This window comes from Strongylocentrotus purpuratus, unplaced genomic scaffold (assembly GCF_000002235.5).
Source record: "Strongylocentrotus purpuratus isolate Spur 01 unplaced genomic scaffold, Spur_5.0 spur5_scaffold_7, whole genome shotgun sequence".
NCBI lineage: Eukaryota > Metazoa > Echinodermata > Echinoidea > Camarodonta > Strongylocentrotidae > Strongylocentrotus > Strongylocentrotus purpuratus.
Genome location: NW_022145613.1, coordinates 34,774,172 through 34,792,576, shown reverse-complemented (window position 1 = coordinate 34,792,576; position 18,405 = coordinate 34,774,172). Strand labels below are relative to the sequence as shown.

Sequence of the window (18,405 nt, the reverse complement as noted above, 5' to 3'; positions counted from 1 at the left end):
AAAAATGTACTACTAAATGAACATTGTACAGAGGAATGAAAAACAAATTTCAAATGATAGCTTTTTGTAATTCCAGACTCAAAACTTGTAGACTTGAATACATCACTGGAAGATAAAGGACTAAAACATTTACAGATATATTTTCACTACTTCAATACCATTTAAGGAAAAACCTAATCACAAGATTCTTGCTAGTTTTGGTGCCTCTCTGAAAATGTCTGAATGATTATTGTAATCGTACAATATGACATAGACTGCTTTCAAAGACTATTTGGACAGATGATGAATATACTTTCAATGGCACTAACTTGATTTTAAGAGACCACGATGTCAATACATTACCCGCTTCACTAACCTATATCCATCTTGTATATTTCTCCATCAATACAAATGTTTAAAGCCATCACTTGACATTAATAATGTTTATCTTCATCTATCTAGTTCAACTTGGGGAATAAGGGATATTTTGTAACACATCTACGACCATGGTCAAAGACAACAATGACCTACATTACCGGTACACATGTACATCCACCTTATAAAATCATGTTGCATTTATAATTGATTCGTATCATCGTTGATTATCTCCACACAAGACAGGTTCAAATCATGTGCAATTTGCATAATATTTATTTAAAAAAAAAAAAATGTCTTGATATTTCCCAATAATTGATGAATTAAATATTGACAACAAAAGATGCTTAAGGGCAATTCCACGGTAACGGAAGGACACTCAGACAAGATTTTTGAACTTCAGGTTCATACTAAATAAACTGTTTTATTAGTATAAGATGTGAAACAGTACAGATATAATACCTATATAAGTGCCTTTAATTCTCCCCAAAAAAATTGTCATTATAGTTAAGAAGTTTAAGAATGTGCATATTAATTATCTCGGTAACGGAAGGACATAAAAATGGACATGGTTTTTCCATTAGTGTTTATTAGTGTTTATCCAAACTTTGTGAAGTTGATGAAGCTTTCCACTTGACTGAAACACATTTTGTTCCCCATAGTTTAATACATACTAATAAAACATTTCTTTTAGTATGAACCTGAAGTTCAAAAATCTTGTCTGAGTGTCCTTCCGTTACCGTGGAATTGCCCTTAATTGTAATTTTTGGAAATTTAAAATACTTACAGACTGATAACTGAAAATATGAGGCACTTTAAAGAAATCAGATATAAACAGTTCCTAACACCTGGTATACAAAAAGGTCTGCATTAGAGCTGCAGAACTGTAGATGCATTAGCATCTGTTTCAGCCACAATTATAACAACTTGGCTTCCTTCCACATATGCAAGGACCTTGTCTTTCCAGTTAGCCATCACCATACGGAAAGAGTTCGGGACTTGCAGGTTGGCTTGCAGTGTCTGGAGTAGACCTCCGTCCTCAAGAGAATGCTTCTTGATCATGACAACATTTGGGACAGAAGCCTTTTGAGAGGCAACATACAGAAAGTCACTTTGGTGACATGCCACGGCCAGATAGAGGGTGTTTTCCTCTGCGATTACAAACTTTTGGACTCCATCAGAACGTAGCCTCTGACAGCGTACACCCCTTCGATCAGGGTTAATGAAGATGGCATTCTGACTCTTATCAAATCGCAGGTAGCGAACACCGCTGATGTAGGACGTGGCAAGAGTATTCACCAGGTTGCCTTCGGTGTCCATGAACGAGATGTCTTGATCATGGAAATTCTGGTCAGCTACCACTATCAGGTCTTGCCCTTCACTTGGGCAACAAGTAACAGAGACCCACTTGCCACCAAATCCATGCATTATGTTGCTTGAGTTGTCTACAATTTTGAAGATTTCCTTTTCATTATTCTGGTACACTATGGTGCTGCCAGCAAGCACAGTCAAGTCTCGAACGATTGTACCAGCCACAAGGGTGGTGATGTCTGAAGAGTGATGAGGAGAGACAGCATCGATTCCATTCCAAGTATCGGCAATAAGCAGTGTGCCATCCTTCATGTACATCAGCTGCGATACAGAATCATACGTGGCATCAACACTGTGGGAAAGTTCCCAGTATGGTCTCACTTCCAATTCTCCAAGCTCACTGCCACTGCATGATGCCTCTAGGTATAGCTTGCCTGGGATGAACTGCAAGCCAGGATTCTTCAAGGCTATGATGAGCGACGAGCTAGGAGTCACATCTCTGGCCTTCAGGAGATCCTTCATCTTCTTCTCTATACTTCCATGTTTCCTCACCATCTCTGCATCACTAGAGGATTCCTGCAGAGTTTGCCATTCTGTCACGGCGGCTTGTAGTCCATCCTCCAGATTGGAACACTTGTTCTGTTTTTCTTCCATATCTTCCTCCACCTCTCTCATAACCCCTTCAAGATACTGCATAAGCTCCTCTTCTTTACCCTTTACCTTCGAAATCACCTTCTCTGCTTTTTGACGGATCTCCACAATCAGTTTCTGGAGAATATCCACAGTATTCTCTCTATTCATGTTGACTTTATGGTGAGTCGTCTGAATTCCAATGCTCTTATTGCTGCATTGGTCGACTAGCCCCTGCATCAGGGTTCGGACAGTAGATGCCTTCCTCTGCAAAGGAATTATGGTGTTTGCACGATGGTTGCAAAGATGACAGCACAGCTTAACACACTCAACGCAGAATAACTTGGCAGGAACCCAGCAATGTACTTTACAGTTCTGATCAGCATCAGGTCCAGACACAGTTTTTTGATGGGAATGATGCTTCCGACCCTGAACACACTCCAGGCAGAGATGCTTCTTGCAGTCATGGCAAAAGTACTTGGCATCCGTCCGGGGCTTCTTACAAGATTCGCATGGCTTGGATCCTTGCCCCTTAGAATCTCCTTTAGAATCTGACAAAATATTGAGAGAATGACAATTCTGATTGGTACTTCGATTGCATGGTCCCCATTCTTTTTTTAAAAAGATACTAGACGAAAATCCCGAGCTTTTTAGCCATTTTTCTTCAGATCTTTTTTTTTTTTTATGTTGAAGAAGTTTTTTCTTCTGATTTGAGTATATGAAAACTGCAATCTTGAGCTATTAATAATAAAAATCAAAACAATTTCGAAAATTCATGTTTTAAGAAATGTTGCTCTTTTTTAATACTAATTTGTTTACATAAATGTATACAAATGATTCAAAATCGCTGCATTTAATTATTTAACATTGTAGACTGTAAAATGTAAATGGGATAACATTATTATGTTGAAATCGGTTTATATCATATTTTTAGATCATATTGTTCAGTAAAAAAATATCTATTCTGCTTCAAATTTGAATGACTGAACGAATCATTTCTCCTTGGAATTATCAATAATAATGTATTTAAATAGTAAAATGTCCATATTGTATACATGATCATGAGATTTACAACAATGTTATCAACAGAAGAGCTGAGTTTTTACTTTTTAGATATTTTTGTAAAGTATTAAGAGATTGCTGGTTGAGAAGAAATATGGGTAGTTTATTTATTCCAGTGAAAAATTGGGAAAAGGGGAATGCATGTGACCAATGCAATGCTGCCACTAAATGGCCTAGATAATTTTTCTGATTTAGAAATTAATAAACAGCAGTTATTTACTTGGGCCATGATTCTTGGTTTTGTCCCACTCTTCCAGTTTTCCTAGGACACTGTTGATGAGCGCATTGCCCTTCAGTCCCGCCACTCCTTCCCGAGGTAGACGGGTCACTACTCGGCACACAGGGCAAGTGATCACGCTCGCTGCTTCGCGGCCCGACTGCACGCAACTTTCCAAGCAGTCGAAGCAAAATGTGTGCTGGCAAAAGAGACATCTTGCATTTCGAAGCCTGTCCATGCACACGGAGCATTCAAATTCTTTGTTCAGTGAGTCTATCACATCGAAAGGAGCTGCCAAAGCCATGGTGAATTTTCCCTTTTCTTTTCTTTCCAGGGAAAATGTTCCAAGACGGCAACAACATGCAGCAGTAGCTGTGTACACACGAGCATGTAGTCTTATGACAAACACGTTTGTTCGTTCGATTGTTCACTTTCGTTTACTTATAGGCTTTATTCCAGTTTTCATGTACCTAACATAATTTATCCATCGAAAATTTCGAGACATATTTATGATTGAATTGCATGCAAAAGTATATCAATCTTTTTTTTTTTAATAATTTGGTATCATTGAAAGTTCAAAAAAAGTTATATCCAATTATTATAATTTGATACATTCGCTAAATTTATCATACCGACTTGAACAATCCTATTGTTTACAAGTAGAATGAATACGGATGGATGGGTGAGTGCGACAATAATAATGAACGATTATAAATTGAGCATAGTAGTTGCTTTCCTGCCGACTCAAAATCTAGCTACAGCATGCATCCTTATGTTAATTGTTGTTTCTTCAAAGCAGGGAGATGTGAGTTTAAAGATAATAATTTGATTTTTTTTTTTAAAGACACTTGTATAAATTGTGTGTGGGAATGGAATTTTCTCTTGAAATAAAATCGCGGCCGCGAGGTTGCCTGGAAAAAGTTCGAAAAACAAAATACATCCTCAGGTTTTTGCAGGTTAGAAAGCGATTTCAACAGACGGTGAACAGAGGTAAGAATTCACTATCCCGTAAGTTGTCTCCGTTATTTTTTCAACCACATTATCGTGGGTGCAACAATTATGTTGCAGGTGAAAAGACTGTGTGCATTCCAGATCTTTAGTAAAGATAAGTTTTAAAACAGATCGATTCACACTTAAATCTTAGCTCTCTTTTGTTTGTGTGTGTGCTTTTTGAACTTTTGATTGATCCCAATTCGTTTGCTTTAATCAAAGATAACATTTTGACCACTCTCTCAGCCCTCCTGATACATGTTTGCACCTTTATTCTCAACAGATAATGGAACATCTCCCAATCTGGATTTATGAGGCACTCAATATGTAATAGGAGTGCATCATCTCCATTATCTGGGGAGTATTTCTACTAGACTTCAACTTCCTTTCCAAGTTCTCATATCGCTTGCTTTTCTCATGCTCATCTCTTATTCTTTTCTCCAACATCACATCTTTCTACACACCTTCATATAGTGAATAAGATAGAAAGCAACATAAAAGATCAGTTAACAATTTGATAGAGTTTATTTTCATTTTTTATGACATCGAGAGAATTTCATCTGATCTTAGTCTCTCTTGTACATTCAATATTATAAACAATATAAAAACATCTTAACCTAGTGTGCAACTATAACAGCCACACTTCAATCTCAAATAGACTCAAATAGACAACAAGAACTAAGGAGGATTGGCAACAATATATCGCTTCTCTTATACCTTTACTCCAGCGCAAATCTGCTGTCATTATTTACAAGATTTGCATAAGTCAACCGTAGTCGCCTCTTCTGTTTCATCTCAAACAAGGATAAGATCAATTTCATCATAAATCTCACTAAAACATTGGTTAACTGTGCAGCACAGCATAATCTGAGTTCTCACACAGTACGTTTCACACACAGCACGGGACTACCGTTATCAAAGTTCATAAGAAGTGCGACACAAATATACAAGATGGGCTAGACATCCCCATCAGTAGAAATATAAAAGGTGGTAAAACAACAGGGCCATGTTTTATAGGAATCTTGATCTTATAATAATTACAGCATCTTTTGGAAGTACTGTATATTAAAATATCTATAGAAGGTCGTGCTTGTATTCCAAAACATTTGGTTGGCAGCACAATAGGTGTTTAAGGAAAGTTTGGAAAGGGTGGATAGGTTTAAGAAAGCATAATTTTCTCATCATTTCAGTAGTGGTCTGGGTTAACTATGTAATGGTCAAACCCTGTTCAAGGTCTAATAAAATGAGCTGTCTGCATTTACATTTTGTAATAGAATTTAGTACTCTGCTTTTCTTTCCAAACATGATTTCAACCTCTGGCTCTTCTCTCTCATACAGATGTCTTCAGCAATTTAACACTGGATATGATTACATCTTTTTATCTTTCATGACATCATTATGTTCTATAGATCAGTCACATCCACACAAACATTGTGTATGTGTAATATTAGCTCAAGGAAAGAGAATAATTCATCTCTATTAGTCCCTATACAAGCCTTTTATTAAGTCAACGCAGACCGGGAGCCAAATATCTGAAAAAGCGGCTCCCGGTCCTTATTTTTTTTAGAGAACCGGGAGCCGTTTTCCAGGACCAGGAGCCGTTTCCAAAATTGATGAAAATATGTACCGTTTTCTTTTAAATTATTTGTTAAACGTTACCTTTTATTTATACATACGGTAGTTTAATTTCTAGTTTAAATTTTGAGCACTCTAATATTAAATCACTCATACCTTAGATAAATCTGTCATTTGTAGTTGTTGTAGTTCATGTTTAATACTATTTTCATGCCGTTAAATGTCAAAAATTTAAAAATGTTGGGAAGGGGGGAATTAAATTATTTCTATAAAAAAATATTTAAGAAAAACCAGATCTATAATGACAATGCAGAGCTTCCAACCTGTCGCTTTCAAAAAAACATATTATTCAGCTTGAAAAAACATATTTTAGGTGAAAAAAAAAGATTATGCCTGTTTTACGTTTTTGTTATTTTCCCTATAAAATGCTATTGCATTCATGTTTCTTTGAATAAAAACACATTTAATCATTGAGAACGACCGACCTGTCACTTTAAAAAAAAAATAAAAAAAAATATTAATAATAATAATATAATAATAATTAGAAAATTAAAAAAAAAAGATTTGTTAAATATATTTATCTATTTTATCAGAAAAGTCCATTATTCAAAACATCACAGAATTTTAGTCAATGAGTACGAGGGCCGCTGAATCAAGGCAAGTCTGGAGTTGCAATCAACTTTGTACATAAAGTCAATGCATCAGCAGAGCCGGTGTTTTGATTTTCATTTGCTTTTTTGAAGATACCATTACATTCGAAGGGCATGCGATAGGCAAAAAAACTGGTAACAAAATCGCTGATTTCTTGATTTTTAGCGCTATTTTGATGAAACTGTTTCTTAAAACTGAGCTTAACCCCCGTGAGCTTTGGAAATATGGCTCCGATTTTGCATTTTTGACAGCAAAATTTGGCTTTTCGGATGGATTTTTGGAAGTTACATCGAGACTTTCTTGTACTGACACTGTGTGTGTACTGCAGTACAGGACTGATGTCATTTGTGTATGCATGGCCTGGGCTGGGGAAATGCGCTCGTCTTTGAGTGGTGTACATCCCCTGTATTGTGTGCTCCGTTCTCCGCTAGGCGTAGGAAATAGCGGCCGCTCGTATTCGTGCTGCAATTGTTTCTGGGCGATTTTAATTAGGATTCTCATTATAATGATTTGTTAGGGTTCATTCAGTCCACGTTTAACTTGTATCAAGTAAGTTTTTGTCACATTTGTGAACATTTAGTGCTAGACATGTGGAAGTTTATGAAACAGAAAATGTTAATTCTCCCAGACCGGGCGCCAGAAATAAAAAATGACCGGCGCCCGGTACTCATTTTCCCCGTCTTACCGGGCGCCAAAAGTCAGGGACCGTAGGGTAAAAATCGCCCGGCGCCCGGTTAATAAAAGGCTTGTCCCTATAACAATCATTATGTTTATACCTGGCTGTAAAGCCTTGAATTCAAGTGAATACAGCATTGGATTGAGAACGTCTTGAATCAGGGTCATTAAGTACTAAGATACTCTATTCAAGAGGCTGGTACTCGACTGGAAGAGGAAGGGTCATTTAAACACTTCTCCATGACTTCCACTCATTTTACAGTACTATAAATAAGGGGTCATTGAAAGAATACTCGTAAAAGAGCACAATAAAATCAAGAACCAAATTTGTGCCACATGTTTGAAGAAGCAAAATTAGCTAAGAAGGATTTGAAGAAGCCTCTTTCAACCATTTTTTTTTACACTAAGACTCCTGTAAGTAGTAAGTACAATCGTGTAAACGTTCAAGTATCAAATAAATGCATAGTTTATCCACAATCAACAAATAATATCAGAAGACCATGTGTGAAGACTACTTCCACCTGTGTTCCAAATTACATTACATATCTTGTATCCTATACCTTTTATGCACTGCAGTAACCATGACAACATTTTTGGCACTAGTTAAATGGAATCTCAATTATACATACATTATTTCAATTTGAATCTGACAATAATCAAAATTCAAAGACACTAAATCAAGAAATTTGTATTTTACACAATTTAGTACAATGGAATTCAAACACAAATAGAATCATCATATGTTGGCAATTTTTTCTGTAACGGGTTAAAATACTAGATATCTTCACCTGAGATTGGAACAACTGTGCAACACCTTACTCTTATATCTATAAGAGGGGGCCTGAATTTTCCTGGAATTAACTCTTTGGGATCTAGCACGAAAAGGTAGTATTGACAATATGCAAACCAATAGAGTAGAGGTGTCATGGTCGAGTGGATATGTCACCGGACTGTGGATCACAAGGTCCGCGGTTCAAGTCCTGCCGCAGCACTAATATCCTTTGGCAAGACATTGATCTACATTTGCCACTCTCAACCCAGGTGTTAAATGGGTGGGTACCCGGTAGGATGCGAAAGTTAATGTGGTAAGATGAGCAAGTGTGCGCTCATAAAAATGACGCCTGGCTGTAATGATCCCCGGAGAGTGGAGAATGTGCATACATTGTGTGTATGACCGGGGTAATACATATCTGTAAAGCGTTTTGAGAGGGCCTGTGGTCCTGAAATGCGCTATATAAGAACGAAATATTATCATTAATAGTGGGTTCAAACTGGATTCATTATAACTGCCACTTGTAAGTGTTTGTCATTTACCATCAATTTCTCATACTGTCACAAAGTTTTGTTGCTTCTCCAATAATTTGTAGCCTTACCTGGGACATTACAAGACAAGATTTCTTCACCTCAAACAGGTGGATATTCTTCCATAGAAAGCTTCTCACTGAGTCGTACAACAGTGTGCCAATTCGCACTTCACTCTTCTAAGTTATTTTTTCGGAGGAACTTGCCATACCATCACATTGACTGTACTCTTCAGAAGCAGTATAAGGGGTTCTAGCAAATATATCTAGGAATTGCATTTGGTTGGGTCGGACAAACCTACACGTCGATATACAAACACTTACAGCGTGGTCTTCGGCAGTAAGATCTTTTACTGCTCTGCAGGATTAATCAAACACCTCATGCTGCCTATAGGAGAACACTGAACACTCCTCCCCTCCCCCTTCCTAACTTGGATGGGAATGGAGTTTTTCCTTTTCTTCACACATATTCAAGACAGTGGACCAGTGTATGCTTCATCAAATATCAGTGTCGGCTGGATCTTTCTTGTAGAGCTTCCCATAGCGTCCCATGTACTTCCTGATGTATTCTTTGGCTTTATGTTTGACATTCTCGTTGACCTCTAGATCCTCGATGTTTCGGCAGTGCTTCAGCTCCTTGGCCATGATGCCGTGGGTTAGCTTCCTAGCCAGATGCTTGAAGTCTTCCGTGTTGGTGATGCGGCCCAGCTTACAGTCTGGTTTGCGGTAGGCGTTGAGATAGCCAACAACATGATGGGACATCTATGACAGGGTAAGTAATGGAGAACAAGGAAGTACAAGTGAATGACATAAATATGAACAGGTCAAAATAAGATGAAAGTCCATGACAGATACATAAATTTCAGGGATATTCATGTTTTCTTTCTTTCTTTCTTCCTTTCTTGTATTTTCCATTCTTCCCTCTATGAAAACAAAGTAAACTAGCATTAGACATCCCCTGTTCATAAATCTATATTATTAACTTTAGAGAATGATATAGATATTCTGGTAATAAGAATGTTATAAACATCCAAAAGGTAGTTATAGAGAGAGAGACAGAGACAGAGACAGACAAAGAGATAGAGGAAGAGAGAGATAGAATAGGAGAAGGAACGCCATTATGAGATTGAACGAGAAAAAGAATATATCATTACTTGATAACTGTCCTAAGTTATGAGTGTGCATATGCTGACAAAAAGTATACAACTGTTATGTGACGTGTTTATTGTACAAAAAGTTAAATAGAACTCAATGTTCAGGAACCCTATCATTGCAAGATTATAAATTTCAATTTTATCAAACTTGGAGCAATAGGGGGGTGTTTCACAAAGATCCCAAGTCAAACTTAACTCTAAGTTGGACTTGAACATTATGAAGAGTCATTTGTAGCCTTAAAGTTGATACTCTAAGACAATCCCAAATACTGAGATAATTACATAAATAGAAAGCTTTTAACCCCCATAATAACACCAAATGGTGTCCACCCGACAAAACAAGTTTAGAATAATGAATTTATTCGAGTAAACTCTACCAACATATCTAAGTCTGAAACCCGGAAGTGCACGTAGAGTCGGGCCTTTATCCGTGACGTCACGAACGGGAGTCATGGGCTCAGTGAGAGTGAATGGCAGTGATATCCCTACGTAAATGCTATCCTGTCAGAGCTTAGATTTGTTGTTGTTAAGGAGTATATTTGATGGATTTTCTGTTTTCATTTGAATGAAGAATAACGAAGCAACATTTTCCAGTCGCTGATTTCTTTTTATATCCTCATATTCACCTATTTGGTAGAGATTTAAGACGAGTTTACTGCTTAGGAATTAAAGTTAAATCGTGCACTTATGAATAGGCGGATGCATTATATTGTCATCAGATGAACATGAGCAGTTTTGTAAAAAGAATAGGTCTAGAACTATGATAGTACTTATCATAGATGTGTGTGACTGCCTCAAAAAAGGATACAGTACCAGTTAAACATTTTATGTTGTAAAATATCAAACTTGAACGAGATCATGCAAGCGCGCTTCCTCTATAATATTTTGGCGAGTGATGCGGCTCTTGCACGAACGTTCGTGGAGCGAGCGGAAACGGGAGGTAAGACCAAGCCGCTGCTCTAGGCGCTGCTTGCTTGTGATGGAACGTACGTGCGCTAGTTATATGTTTATCGGCAATTGCAAGAGAATGAAAGCGACGTTGCCAGCTAAGAAAAACAACTAACAAAGACTTGCTCCTGACTACCGGTGTCATAATTGGTAGATGAAGGATGTTCAGGGCCAAGGAAGGCGAAAGACATGGGAAAAAGGAAGAAGAAACCATCGGGAGATCGCTGTAGTGTATGGTAATGAACTGTGCATGGGTATAGACAGCTACTGTTCACTCCGTGCCTGGGCCGATTTCAACACCAAAACAAAAATTACGTGGTGAAAATATCGACTAATAGCACATCGTTGGCATGTATATGTCATAATTTTTAAAAGGGGAATTGATATTAATACTATGAAGTACTAGGGGAAGGTAAAGAATTGTACATAGAATTATGATTTATTAGACTTTTCAGCCTTTGAAACAAAAATATGCAGAAAATCGTATCACTCTGCACATGTTTGCTATGGAACATCCGGGTACGTGAATATACTCTCTCCCGGACGTGAGGTCATAAATAGTAGACCAGCGTCGTGACTGATTTTCTATGCAAAGAGAGGCGGATATTTTAGACATTTCAATTGAGGATTTCGAGTAGACGGAATTTTTTTTGTGATATACTAAGTAATTGAAAAACTTAAAAATAACATATACTTGCCGTAGGTAACAAATTAAGGGACATTTATTTGCTTAGAGTATCAACTTTAAAATATATTCAAAAGCAAAAATCAAAGTATTTTAGACTTTTCATAAATTCCACATCAAGAACACTAAATCTCCTTGATAATAGAAAATATGAATGATTTGAATCAACATTTAATGCCTTTTAAAATAACTTTTACAAAAATATTTCATAGATGCTAACAGCTTTCCATAATTGTTAAGTCCAACTTAGAGTAAAGTTCGACTTAGGATCTTTGTGAAACACCCCCAGGACATTCATTCCAGGATATCATCCTACAAACATTGCTTACCCTTGATCTGAATGCCTCCTTGAGCCTCTTGGCAGCTTCAGAGGAAGTATCAGCAAGAGCAGTAGTGGTTTTCGGTCTACCCTTCTCATCGTATGTAGGTGTGTTAGATTCTCCACCTGTCTCGTCATCATACATATCATCTTCATCCTCGTCCCAAGAGGGCAACTCCCACTGGGTTTGTCTGTACAGAGGATAAACAAATGAAATCACATCATAAGGGAAGTCCAAGATGTATGATCATTAGTATCCCATACATTGCTTAAGTATTGACAAGTTCTGAACATAAACACAATATCAAATCTGTTATTTCACTTCATATTTGGTCTCATCTGAACTCTGGTATGGCCGTTAAATTCATGCAGGAATCAGAAATTAAAATCTTAGATATGGTCAGTAATATATGGGGTATCACTGACTGGACTTGCCCAAGAGCTCCAATACTTACCCCCCCCCCCCCCCACCCCCATTGCAATGTGCTTTGTATCAAGTGGAAAGAGCACTCAGATAACACTGATCAATATCAGTTCAACGATACATTCTACAACGATTGAATAAATAGCCAAGAGGCTAATCTACATTACCTTGTAACAGAGTGGTAGTAATAGACTTTTCCTTCTGCGTCCTGGGCTGTCTTCCAGTTAGCAGGAAGCTTGGCAGTCTTTGGTTTCGCAGGGGGTGAAGGGATAGACTCTGTAACCTGAATGTAATCATACATTATGAAAAAAATAGTATGGATAGGTAATACTACCAAATGGCCATAATAATAGTGAAGATAATGATGATTTCATTGTTTTTCACACATAAAATCAACAGGTTCAATAAATGGATATACAAACAGTATGTAATGGTGAAAGGGAGGGAATTCCTGTGAGTGCACGATGTGACGCTGAGAGGGATCGATTGCGCTCGGTATACATCTCACAATCACATTATAGTTGATTTTAAACTCCCTCCCCATCCAAAAGTTGAGGCGATCCACACATCACATTGTTTGTGTCAATTGCTTTGCAGTCAAATATCATACACTGACCGAATTCCCAAGTTCAACACAGGACCAAACACTATATGAAACCCTAACCTTAACTAAAACCCAATATGGAACCCAAACTCTAATTCTACATCTTTGACAAAAAATAGCCCAGGGCAATTCTTGTTATATCGTTCCTATTTTCACGAGGTGACGGTAGTGAGGAAAATCCGCACGCAAATTGTATGCGATTTTTATTCACTACCATCACTTCGTGAAAATAGGGACGATATGTTGGAGTCTCGTACCACCACCAAGTACCTACCTGTGGTTGTTGCTGCTGCTGTTGTTGTTGCACTCCAGCCATTTGTTGTTGGTGTTGTTGCATGGGCTGTACATGAGGTGAGATGCCCTGCTCCGTAGCAGCGAGAGGAACGATGGTCTGAGTCACCAGCATGCCGTCAGGAGTTACGAAGGTGAAGGTCGTTTGGGCAGCTTGCTGAGGCTGTTATCAAAGAGGGGTATAACAGATCTCAAATATACTTGTCTTCATAGGAAAATGCTATTGAACTGGAAGAAAATATTCCAGTCTTTTCTTTGAGCTACAGTCATTTTCAAACAATCCACCCTGGAATATGTTGATGATACTAAATCAGCACATTCAGACCATCAAAAATACAGCAACTATAATTACATCAGACGGCTTCTATAAAGTCTGATTATCAAATGAGACATCAACACCATTTTGAAAGGTACTGTTTAAGACCTGCACTGTTACTCATTTAAAAATTAACGAGAGGCTCTCGAACCTAACATCAACTGATTTTGATATGAAGACTTACTGCTTGAGGTAGTACTGGCGTTTGCAAGACTTGTGGTGCCTGGGCCATTGGGACGATCCCTGGTGCAGCCTGGGCAATGGGGTAGCCCTGTTGGTTCACACTAACCACACTGGAAGAGGGTACGTTTGATGATAGTACTGGAATGCCACTGCTGGCAGGTGCAGCAGGGGCGACATAGGTGGTAGAGGGAGGGCTCGTCTTGGAGGACTGCTGGTGGATGCAAAGATGTTGGCACAAGTTATGTTATATATCTTTTGTGTCAAAGGTGGTTATTAAGCAAATAACTACCGTTGGTGAAGGTGATGGGACAAACTATCACTTCCGAGGCGATCTGGATGTAGCTATCTTTCCGAAGCGAAGCTGAGGAAAGATAGCGTATACATTCTGATCAATGAGGAAGTGATAGTTTGCCATCGCCTGAAACTAAAAGGTGATTATTTGCTTTATATTCCACATCTAAAACAATTTAACTACAAAAAGAAAAGGACGTGTATGCATCTACATGAAAGACACCAGGCCCAAATTCACACCAAAAAAGTTAAAAGTTTAACCCAACCCCTTGAGGGTACGATGCGCGCATGTGTTTGCTTTAATTGCGCTCATTGGTAATGCGCGCTTAATTACGCCTGTTTTAGTGCGCTTTTGGATTATCTTCAGTGAAAGTGATTTGCCCTGTGTAGATATACCTCTATCTTCAGTGAAAACAAAATTTACATGGAACAAGAGTATAGCTTTACAAAAAAATGTATTTCCCAACAAGCAATATTCCATTTAGTAATATGCTTCAAATGTAATAAATGTATAATTCAGCTCATCAATATAAACTCTAATGAACATCGAGTGTTTATAAGACTTGTATATTGAGAAATAATTTACACACAAAAAACAACAACCTAGTAACATAATTAAAACTATAAGGAAATAAATGGATATGTGACTAAGAAAAAGTCACATACCTTTTGACTCAATAATGGGAAAAGGGAGAAAACTTTAAAGTAACAAACCTTGGCTGCACTCTTCTGTGATTTAGACTTCTTTGATTTCCGACTTGGGACCGGTAACATGGGTGGAGGCATCAAATCTTCCTCACGTGGTGCAGATTGGCTCGGTACCTGGGCAACTCCTGCCGCAGGAATGGGTACCACCTGTGGAACATGCACCTCCTGAGAGGGTACAGCTTCCACCGGAGGTTGCATCATGTGTTGTTCTGGAGGATACATATTAGGGTCTCCTGGATGGGGCTGACCCCCTAACAGGTGAACGTCCATGTTAGGATGGAGTTGTGCCCCCATCATGTGTGGGTCCATATTGAGATGCTCGGCATGAGGGTGCACCATGGCATTAGGATCCATGTCAGGGTGGATTTGGTAGTCCATACCGGGGTGTGGCATCGCTCCGGGGTGTGGCATTCCTTCATGGGGTGGCATCCCTTCATGGGGCGGCATACCCATCATCCCTGGATGCATGTGTTCTTGAGGTGGGATTGGAAACCCGCTATCATCGTACATAGGCTGTCCTTCATGAGGCATCATGTGATGTTCATGCATGGATGGGTGGTACCTTTCCTCCATGCCCATGTGTTCATGTTGCTGCATGAGTTCAGGAAACTGCCCTTGCATGTCTGGATGCATGTGTTCTGGTGGGAAGGCCATGTCAGGATGAGGCATGTCTGGATGATGTCCCATGTACTGCTCCCCCATCGGCGGCATACCACCCATGTGCCCAGGTATGACCTCGATGGGCATACCATGTTCATTGACCATCATACCATGAGGAGGAGCATTGGGGTCTATAGGGAAGCCATTAGCATCGATGTACTGAGCCATTTGCTGCTGTCTCTGCTGCTCACTCTCCTGCCATTGTGCCATCATCACAGCCTCTTGCTCTTTACGAGCCGCATCTTCCCTTTCCTTCGCTTCCACCTGCATTTCAAATAAATGTCTCCTCTCTTCTTTGCTCATTTTTTTGCTTTCCTTCTCAAATTTCACATCCTCTTTAACCACTCCCTTGCCTTCCTTTCCTTTAGCATCCTTCCATGGTTTCCTGAGCTTTGGAGGTGTAGCATTAGTGTCAGAATCCTTAGACCAAGATGATTTGGTCTCTCGCTCTCTACTTCTTGATCTACTTCGTTTTCTCCTTGATTTATCATCACTTTTATCTCTATCTTTCCTTTCTTTGTCTCGATGGCGATCTCGATCACCATCTCTACCTCTGTCTCTGTGATGTCTATCGTCTCTGTCCCTACCCCTATCCCTGTCTCTTCCGTAATCCCGATCTCGATCTCGATGATCTCTATCATAGTCCCTATCACGGTCATGTTTACGATCCCTATCCCTGTCATGTTCACGATGTCTGTCTCGTTCTCTGTCTTTGTCTCTATCTTTTTCACTCTCCTTCTTTGGTATCCTATAAATTTCCTGTACAAAAAAAAGGGGATAGAGTTTAACAATTCTTCATAATGGATGCTCTTACAGATCTAATGTAAGAACCTTTTATTTTCAATTGTCAAACACTTCAAGCAATAGAATTACAGAAATTGTACATACGCTTCAACAATATCGTTCGCTATTTCAAAGAAATTTACCAAAATTTATACAAAATTCAACTTTCATTTCAGTAAATTCTTTGTTTTGTTATGTTCATGAGAATATAATAGAAACAGTACATATCATCTCTGTAACTCACGAAGCTAAATCCTTATCTATGTCACCATGTCCCAAATAATTTGGCCCAGATCTGACCTTCAGCAAAAAAATATCTTCAATTTTGACAAAGGCTACACTGTTATAAATAAACACAATGATACAGATCTATTGCATATCATGTAATAATTTACTCAATATGATGTAGCATAAAGTATAAAACTTACTTTTAGGTCACTCCAAGAGCTCAATAGAGATGAAAGAATGATGGAAATTTCTGAATCGCCACCCTTTTCTCCTTCATCGGTTTTGCTTTCTGCTTCGTTATCCGTCTCAACTGCTACACTGGGTGGCTGCTCAACATCTTTAGTCCTGTTTTCAGACTCAGATGTGCTGGCCATTACAGATTCTTCTGCAGGTGGGGTTGAGGACTCGCTAACAATATCCTCTGATTGTGAGATTGCTACATCTGCCTGAGCATCAGTAGAAGAGTTTTGAGATTGCACGTGTCTTGTTGCATCTGCAGCTAATGATTTGAGCGTCCTAACTTCCTTGGAACTATCGTCAGACGATTCTTTGGTTTCTGGAAGGCCCGTTTCTGTGCTATCAACAACAGCACTATCAAGAGCTAGTGTTTCACTCAATGAATTTTCCTCAGGTGCTACCTTGTCCTTGCTAACTGATTCTCCCACTGTGGTAGAAGATGTCGCAGCATCCGATGCCGAGTCCGGTTGCCCTGGCAACACATCTTCTTGTTGCTCATTCTGAGAATCCTCTCCTGCACTTGACGATGGTTTTTCCATGGATTCCCCTTCGCTACCAGTGGAAGTTGGAGATTCCATGCTCTCTGCTTCTAGCCTTTGCCGGAGGGCAAGAGGTACTCCTGAGGGTGCTTCACTGTCCATATCACTTTCAGAACTGGTTGCTTCTGCTATCGACTTGAGCATCTCAATACTACTGTTGATGTTCAGACTTGATGCCATGGCGGCTGAAATGGGCGTATCTGATCGTGAAGGTGTCTCGCTTGCACTGGACGAGTCAACGTCACTGTCAGCCTTGGTTGCAGATGTCATTTCTTGGGGTGGTCCTTGGTTGGCAAAGTTTCTAGCCCACCTCTCAATGACCGAGAGAACCTTGCTGTCTTCCAATGCATTCTTGTTTGGAATAGGAAGCTTGGCTAAGGTGAGGAGGATCTGCAATGAATAAGGGAATCAGATTTCTTCAAAGTTAGAATGAAACCATAAACATGTTTGCATGTGAGCACATGTCTTGACTTAGCTAAAATATAAACAATGCCTTGCAAGACCATGTTGATGACATTAAATCTCACAAGTATTGTACAGTTTCTATTACACAGGAAATGAATCTCTTGCAGTCAAAGATAGTGGCACTTATTTACTTCTTGTTTTCAATTTATGATCACTGTACAACTCGCGAATGAACTATGACTGAATTCTGAAAAGAATTACAAGATGTAAATTCTTTCAAAAGGGAGTGCGATATGGCAATAGGAATAGTGATAGTTAATTACAGGGAATCTTTGGCATTTCACAAAATCCTAGTTTCAATAATACCAGTCATGTGACCTCAATCTGATAGAATCTGCATTGGATATCTCTGCGTCTTCATAGGTTGTGTTATGGCTTTAAAGCTTATCTGCCATAGTTTACAGGAGGGATTAGACTGCCTTACAAGGTCACAGGACAGGTGGTTATCTCATTAACTCAGCTCTCAGTTAACATAAGAAAAAGAGGATCATGGGGGACCAAGGGTCACCGATTAGGCATCGTTTGTTATATAGAGGGCGCAAGTAGCTACAAGTAGTGCAGTGCCCCTTTAAAAAAAAAAAATTTGTTTTCAGATATTTCGTTAGATTGAAATCTTTGTTATTTACCTGCATTTGGAGTTCAGCAGGGTTATCTCCCAAGTCAACCATCCAGCTCCATATTAGCTTGAGACCATGATGGGTTAGGAAGTACTTCAAGTAAGCCTGTTCAGTCGTTTCCTGTATACATGGTTAAAATCAACATGAAGAATGAAAATGAAGGTGTAGAGTGGAGGTGTGGTATAGT

The 18,405-nt window shown here is 38.9% G+C and overlaps 2 protein-coding genes across 4 annotated transcripts in view; both read right to left on the bottom strand.

The window, feature by feature from the left end:
• Positions 1-1,037: 1,037 nt before the first annotated feature.
• Positions 1,038-4,022, bottom strand: LOC100891315 (E3 ubiquitin-protein ligase TRIM39). Its single transcript, XM_003725577.3, has 2 exons — positions 3,578-4,022; positions 1,038-2,846 (listed from the first exon to the last, which is right to left on the bottom strand). The coding sequence occupies exons 1-2, from the start codon at positions 3,876-3,878 to the stop codon at positions 1,225-1,227; spliced, it is 1,923 nt and encodes a 640-aa protein (XP_003725625.1). The 5' UTR covers positions 3,879-4,022; the 3' UTR covers positions 1,038-1,224.
• Positions 4,023-9,063: 5,041 nt separating this feature from the next.
• Positions 9,064-18,405, bottom strand: part of LOC578079 — a 45,875-nt gene continuing 36,533 nt past the window's right edge. For 2 of the 3 annotated variants that reach the window (XM_030974938.1, XM_030974939.1), the window contains 8 exons: positions 18,228-18,338; positions 16,561-17,526; positions 14,696-16,108; positions 13,692-13,901; positions 13,175-13,354; positions 12,464-12,579; positions 11,883-12,063; positions 9,064-9,528 (listed from right to left, as the gene is read on the bottom strand). In XM_030974938.1, coding sequence (XP_030830798.1) covers positions 9,265-9,528; positions 11,883-12,063; positions 12,464-12,579; positions 13,175-13,354; positions 13,692-13,901; positions 14,696-16,108; positions 16,561-17,526; positions 18,228-18,338 — 3,441 coding nt within the window. In that variant the 3' untranslated portion in view covers positions 9,064-9,264. The remainder of the gene's footprint in view (positions 9,529-11,882; positions 12,064-12,463; positions 12,580-13,174; positions 13,355-13,691; positions 13,902-14,695; positions 16,109-16,560; positions 17,527-18,227; positions 18,339-18,405) is intronic. The other variant, XM_030974940.1, reaches the window with a different exon arrangement.